Source organism: Penaeus monodon, chromosome 16 (genome assembly GCF_015228065.2).
Source record: "Penaeus monodon isolate SGIC_2016 chromosome 16, NSTDA_Pmon_1, whole genome shotgun sequence".
Taxonomy (NCBI): Eukaryota; Metazoa; Arthropoda; class Malacostraca; order Decapoda; family Penaeidae; genus Penaeus; species Penaeus monodon.
The window spans coordinates 25,147,006-25,154,505 of NC_051401.1; the positions used below are offsets into that span (position 1 = coordinate 25,147,006).

Below are 7,500 nucleotides of genomic sequence, written 5' to 3' on the forward strand. Positions count from 1 at the left end.
TTGCATTATTTCATTGTCCTAAATGTTAACAAGATTTTGATAACAATTTGATGATCGTAACATCAATAACAATAATAAGAGTATTGATATCAATTGTATAAAAGGAAAAACGCATTTTCCGCAATTCAGGAATGGGGAAATCAAGATCAGTCAGTAGGGGCCTACTGATAGGACTCCTTGGAGGCTGAGCACATGTGGAGCCATCTGTATGTAACAAAATTCACAAAAACCTACAAGGGACAGAACATAAATCCGGGGTGATTGGGTTAATTGTAGTTTTCATGTTGTGATGCTCTTGGATTGAGTACGTGGTAGGGTCCCCAGTTCCTTCCACGGAGAGTGCCGTGGTACCTTTTAGGAATCAAAAGAAAATAATACCATAGTCATAATAGACTGATGTGGCATTCGATATATATATATATATTATATATATATATATATATATATATATATATATATATACATATATAAAAATATATATATATATATTTTCTCTATATATATCCAACACACACCCCCACACACGCACAACACCACACACACACACACACACACACACACACAACACACACACACACCCACCACACCACACACACCCACAAAAATATAATAAATAAATATATATATATAAATATTATTATTATTAATTATATTTTTTTTTGACTAAACATATGATGTTTCACCGGGATAAAAAGAAGAATTCCCATTCCCAAAAAGCGCCAAAGTTCTCCAAAAAACTCGGGGAAAAGACCGAAGCATTCCTTGGGGACAAACTGGGGTTTTATTGAACTCATTATTTTCCCAAATTGCATCTATGGTTCTGATTTGGGGTGTTAAAGTAGATAGACAAAAAAAAGATCATAGTTTTGAAATGTGGTGTTCAGACGAGTACGCGTATTAGCTGGACAGAGAAAAGACGAATGATAAAAGTCTAGAAAAATAAATTGTAAAGACCGACTTTTGGACATCTTGAACAAGGGAAATTTAAAAGTTTTTTGGGGGTCATGAAATGAGAAGTAAAAAGATTGAGAAAAACTTGCTGACAGGGATGGGGAAGGAAACAGAGGAAGAGGCAAAACCCAAAACAAGACTGAGCGACAATATCAAAAAAATTTGCGGGTGTGATGGTAAAGTGGAAAAAAAAGCGTAAGTCGGTTTAGGGGCGAAGGGTGGTGGAGAGGCCACGGCTGCTCAAACATACAACCGTTTTGGGGGAAAAGTTTTGGAAATTAAATAAAAAATTTTAAAAATTAAAAAAAAATAATAATATTTTTTCGCTCTCTCTTTCTGTTCTCTCTCTTCTTTGTATATATAATTATATATATTAATATATATTTTAAAAAAAATAAAAATTAAATTTGTGGGTAAAATAAAAAAAAAAAATATAAAATTTTAAAAAATAATATTTTTAATATATAATCCCAAAATTAAAATTTTAAATTTTATATTTTATTAATATATAATAATTAATATATATTTTATATTTATATATATATTAATTTTTAAAAATATATTTTTTTTTATATATATATATTAAAAATATATAATATATATATATATTTTATATTTATATATATATATTATAATTTTAAAAAAATTTTTTTTTTAGAAAAAAAAAATACTTTAAAATTAAAATATATTTTTTTTTAAAAAAATTAAAAAAAAAAAAAAAAAAAAAAAAAAAAAAAAAAAAAAAAAAAAAAAAAAAAAAAAAAAAAAAAAAAAAAAAAAAAAAAAAAAAAAAAAAAAAAAAAAAAGGGGGGGGGGGGGGGGGGGGTTTAAAAAAATAAGTTTTTTAAAAGCTTTTATATTTTTTAAAAAAAATAAAAAATTATAAAAAATTTAAAAAAATTAATTTCCCCCGGGTTAAAAAATTTTTTGATCTAAAAATAAAAGGAAAAAAAAAGGGCCCCCCCCCACCCACCCATTTTTATACCCTATTCCACCCAAAATAAGCCAATGATTGTTGAAATAAAATTTTTTTAAATTAAACCGCTTTGGGAATATTTTAATAAAGCAGTGTAATAAAAAACTCCACGCATGGGAAAAATTTTTAAACACGGGCATGTTTATCCAGAAAATCAAAAATTTCTCATGGTAAAAAAAATGGAGAAAGGAAAAAATCCGTAGAAATATTTTGTGGGTTAAATCCAGTAATAACTGTTTTGTTTTATAATTTGTTATATAAAAATTATATTGGTTTTTAAAGAGAGGAAATTTTTTTATTTTTAAAAATGGAGGGAACAGAAAAAAAATAAAACCCTAAAGTAAATGGTAGAGAGTCAAGAAAAAGGGGAAAAAAAATTTTTGTAAAAAAGTGGTTGTTTTTAGTACATAGATATAGTGTTTATTTTAGAAAAAAAACCCAAGGGTTTTAATATTTTTTAGAAGAAAAAGAATTTTCGAAGGGGAAAAAAGAATTTAAGTTTTATGAATTTTGAAATCGAAGTTTATGATTTGTACCCAATGATATTTGTTTATGAATAGAAAATTTTTTGAAATAAAAACATGGGTTTTATTTTTCTAGGTAATAAGTTTAAAAAAAATAAGGAAGCCGGGTAAAGGGGGGTTATTAAGTCCCTTTTTCAGAAGGAAGGGAAAGGGACAAAGAAAAAAAAGACTAGAAAAAAGGATTAGAAAAGGAAGGGTAGAGAAAAGGGGAAAAAGAGAGGAAGGGAAATTAAGGGAAAAAAGAATGATTTTTAGGATGTATGGGTATTAAAAGGGGGTGAAGGGGTAAATTTTTTGGGGGTAAGGGGGGGAAAAAAAAAGGAAAAAAAAAGTTTTTAATTAGGAGGGGAAAGAGAAAAAGGAAAAATTGGGGGGGAGGGGGGGGGGTTAAATAAAGGGGGGGGATGGGGATTTTGGGGATTTTTTTTTTTTTAAGAAAAAATTTTGTGTGAAAAGTTTTAGGTTATTAAAAAGAATTAGGGAAGTTTTTTTTTCCCTTGGGAGGGGGAAGAAAAAATTAAAGAAGGGAAGAATTGTGAAAAAAGAGGAAAAAAAAAAAAGAAAAAAAGAAGGGGATGAAGAGAAGGAAAAGGAAAGAAGAAAAGACCCTGCAAAATTAGTTGAGGTTAGGGCTGTGGTCCAAGGCAGCGGTAATCCTTACATTGGATCCCAGTCTTTGCCTCCTAACCCCCCCACCCCCAGCAACAACCAGCAAGGGATTAGGGGTGTTAATCACTAAAGGTGCATCATAAAAACAGCAGATAACAAAATTTTCTTTATTTATACATTGTGCACTCACACACACATTTGGAATGTGGGACATGTGGCCAAACAGGGTACAGAACATGTATGATCATATTAAAATGCATCATAACTATTTAATAAACCTCAAGTAAATCTTTTGTGGTGTACGTGTAGTTTTAAGAAAACTTGCAGATATAAAAACCATTGTGAAAAATAACTGCCAATTGCATAATTCTTATGACTGACATGACAACATACACTTCCATGTGTTCTGATTTACTATTCACTCTTCAATGATTGGAAATATATACTGACACTACTTCTAGAAGGCTCTGATGTACATAGCCCATCACTTGCTCTAGAGGGCTTTAATGGTGTATCATAGCCCTCAGTGATACATGGTTGATAAATAAATTATAGCTATCACAGTAAGTGCTTCCAACTTTAACCTTATCTATTTTGTACAATGGATATAACTACCCTCAAGCACTGGAGTTAAGATTTATTGTTACAACTGCTATCGAAATTCATGGATTTATGGTCTGCTATTATTTGCTGTAAATTTGAATGGTTAACATCAATTCAGTCACTTCCACTAAAAATCCATCTTACAGTACTTATCCTCAAGCAAATCATTAAAAATTTGCCCCCTCCCCTTATATGCTCTTTAAAAGAGGGTGGAAAAACATATAAATAAAAAAATATTTTTGCACATTTACAGATTCCACAAAGAAAAACAGAAAAGGGGTGTACCTTCTGGTCACTCTGATCAAAATATAGTCTGGAAAATGGTATTGCTAACATTTCTAACTGAAACCTTGACTGTAAAAAAAGGTTTTAAATTTTTGGTTTATTTTTGTGGCACATTCATCAAAAATAATCATGATCGATGACTAAGAGCCCCCTTGGGGTAATTTTTTTCCAGGATACCAGTCTCAAGGGACCACTCAGAAAAATTTTGGTTTTTAAATAATTTTTATGTTACCCCCAAACCCAAAAACCCTTGTATGCAAAAAAAAATAAATAAATAAAGGTAACTGGACTGACCAGATGTGTTGATAATATCACCATAGTCAAAATGCACTTCTCTAAAAATCTATTATATAGAACAAGTCACTGGCTATCACTACCTGCATCATTTGAAAAAAATACAATGACCCCCCACGGGATGAGTATTGACCAGTTACCCGCCTGAAAACCACTGGTATAATCTTTTCCCCTTCCAAATATATTTTGACTATGTCCAAGTCTTCAAAAACCAAAAACAGTACAAAAATTTTTTGAACTCAATTTTTGAAACTTTTTATATTCATTTCTTTCTATGGGTTTCTCTCATACTTAAATGGCGTTTTGCCCTTTTGCTGGAAAAGTTTTTACTACCTTTTCCCCCCCACTTTAAAAACTGTGAAAGCTTTTTTTCTGATTGTGTATTACATAAAAATTTTCACAACGGATGACAACTATCGATACCAAATTCCCCCCCAATTATTTATCAACTATTACAAAAATATCTAATATACCTTAAATTATATAGAAAAAAGTAAGAAAAAAATATGAATAAGAAAAATTACTGAACTTCCATAAAGTATTCAAATCTCTCATTCCTGTAGGAACCTGAACTTCTTCCTATAAAACTGTGATAATCCATCAACCAATACCAAAGCCAAAAAGGAAAAGGGACAAAATTTAAAAAAAATAATAAAAAATCAAGAACTTGTACTGTAGAACAAATACCATCTGCAATCTATCCTAATTTTTCTTCCTCCTTTTGTTACACAGTTCACATCTGTAACATCAACCTGCATGAAGTTTATAAAATATTTAATTAAACTTATTAAGCTAGTATCTCAGCTTTTGGGAAGCCAGCCTAAAGAAAACAAATTTAAGGGGATAGTATAGTAAAACCCCCCCCCCCTTGCATACTGACTCCGGTTTGCGTTGGTTTTGCTGGCTTCCCTGTGTGGCACTTCCACTTTCAAACGTGCTTTCCAAGTCCCGGGTGCCCACTGCTGTAAAAAATAAGAGATTATGAACTATTACATTAATGGGGGAAAAAAAAAAAAAAAAAAAAAAAAAAAAAAATCAACAATTTAACCCAGGGACGGTTTGCATAACAAAAAAATCAAAAAAATCTGGGCATTGGGCAGAATCTCCCAGGGGGGCCACTTGTGGGCGGACACAATGAACATGTTTCCCTGACTATGCCTTGCAAAGTTTACTCTTTTTTGGCATAAGAATTTTTAGCTATTTGGTCGTTTTCCAAGGTCCCCTTATCTGCCATTTGATCTGCATTATCTGGATGGTAATCGTGCCCCCCCCCCCCCCAAACTCCAATCCATTCTCTCTCGGTATTAAAACAATTCCGGCAAGGAAAAAAACCTTCTGCACACTATATTTGTCTATTTTGAAAATTTTTTACGTAATATTAAAAATTTTTGTAATGCAATTTGCATCGCAGTTAAGCACCTGTTTTCCATACTCGGGGGAATCATCAAAAATTGCAAAAGGGAAAAAAATAAACCCACCCATTAATTTCCTTACGGGTGGAAGTCTTTTCCATCACCCAGCCTCAGCCGTTTTTCCTGAAAGGGGCATTTTCTGCACCCCCCCTTGGCCTGGATTTTTTCATGACGTGAAGGTCATGTCACCCAGATCCAACAGGTTAATTAATTATTACTGTGAAGCAATGCCTGTAAATTGTGACTACCATAAATCAGGTCAACAAATGTAACATCACAAACAACTAGACCTCTGTTTCCTTATAACACAAATATACAAATAAATAATATACACACTGGCACTATTGACTGATACTTTTGTAGCTTGCTTGTGGAGTCCTATGACGATAACTCGTTCTAGCCAGGATGCAGTATCATAGCTTCCATTTGGATCAATCTTCTTTGAGGTCAAAACACCATCTTCATATGAGAAAGCCAAGTACAAGAATTTCCCCTGTAATAAAATAAAAAAATTAATGTGTGTCCACTTATACATGTAAATCACATGTCCCAAGGCTGCAATTCTTTCAGTCTTGTGTGTCTGCTTTCCTATGTTTATCTATTTATCATTCAACCTTTGAATTAATTGAAGAAATTCTGAAGCAAGCCTTGGCTGCTTCTCACATACAATAGTTTAAAACAAAAAAGGGTTCAACAAAAAAAAAAAATGTTAAACTCCCCCAAGAAGAAAAAAAAGGAGGAACTCACCTGTCTGTAATCAAAAGTGTGTTCATCATCTATGTATAGTGTGCCTTGTGCCTTCCCATCAAAAACCCAAGGGGCTAGACAAGTGTTTTTGGGGTTTTACGCATGAGGGTAGAAGCACGACGAACTCTGTCCTTACGAGGAATAATACTTCCACCTCGCTGGAATACAGGGATCTATGGGAAAGAAAGTTAAAAATTTTATATCTCGCATTCGAAATTTTTGCATTCCTTATAAAACAATTTCAAACCGGGGAACTTATAACTAGGTAGCTCCATTCCATTTAGCTTTTTCAACCCAAAAAAATGAAATTGATTTTTTTCCCCCCCAAGACATTCTCCTGATGGATGAAATGGTAAGGAACTTTTTCGTTATTATAAATAACAGAGGGGAATTTTTGTTTTACTTCATTTGTACAATAGGTAACTCTAAAAATATTTATGTACCTCATTATACTGAACCAGCGCATGCTCATTGGGCTGACGTAAGATGTTATTAGCCCCGGCCCTTTATTTGACCCATCAATTGTGCCATATTTTATGAAATTTTTTTTTTTTCCCTTTTTTCTTTGAAAATGGTCGTAATCCCAATGGTTGAAAGAAAAACAAAAATGAAAAAAGAAAAAAATAAAAATTTTGCAATGAATAAAGACAAAGGAGGGCAAAGGATTTTCATAAAGGGAAATTTGGAGCTACCTATTTCAAATTCCCCTTTTTTCCCAAAGACATATTGTATCATTAGACAAAAAAAAAACCAAGTTGAGGGGGTACCTATTTTTTTTTTTAAAAATTTTAAAAAAAAGAATTATATTGGGGGGGAAAAATCAAAAAATGGTTTTTTTTTTCCCCCAAGCAAGGGGGGTTTTTCTTTTTTTCCCCCGCCCCCAATGAAAAAATTTTTGGTCTTTACATTTTCCCCTTAAATTTGCTAAAAACAATTTGGATTTAAAATTAAAAAAAATTTGGCAAGGTTTTAAACCCGGGGGTAACCCATTTTTGGTTTTCCCCTTTTGGGGGGGGTAAGGCGGAAATTGGGGGCGGGGAGGTTGCTGGAAATGCCCGGCGGGGTCCAAAATTTTTTAAAAAAAACCAAAAAATTTTCA

General features: G+C 32.2%; 1 protein-coding gene across 1 annotated transcript in view; it reads right to left on the bottom strand.

Moving 5' to 3' along the window:
• Positions 1-4,075: 4,075 nt before the first annotated feature.
• LOC119582990 (neutral alpha-glucosidase AB-like) overlaps positions 4,076-7,500 on the bottom strand; it is a 16,900-nt gene continuing 13,475 nt past the window's right edge. The window contains 9 exon segments of the mRNA XM_037931504.1: positions 4,076-4,141; positions 4,383-4,444; positions 4,767-4,821; positions 4,971-4,994; positions 5,119-5,204; positions 5,991-6,147; positions 6,402-6,464; positions 6,467-6,475; positions 6,527-6,574. Of these exon segments, the coding sequence (XP_037787432.1) occupies positions 4,076-4,141; positions 4,383-4,444; positions 4,767-4,821; positions 4,971-4,994; positions 5,119-5,204; positions 5,991-6,147; positions 6,402-6,464; positions 6,467-6,475; positions 6,527-6,574 (570 nt within the window).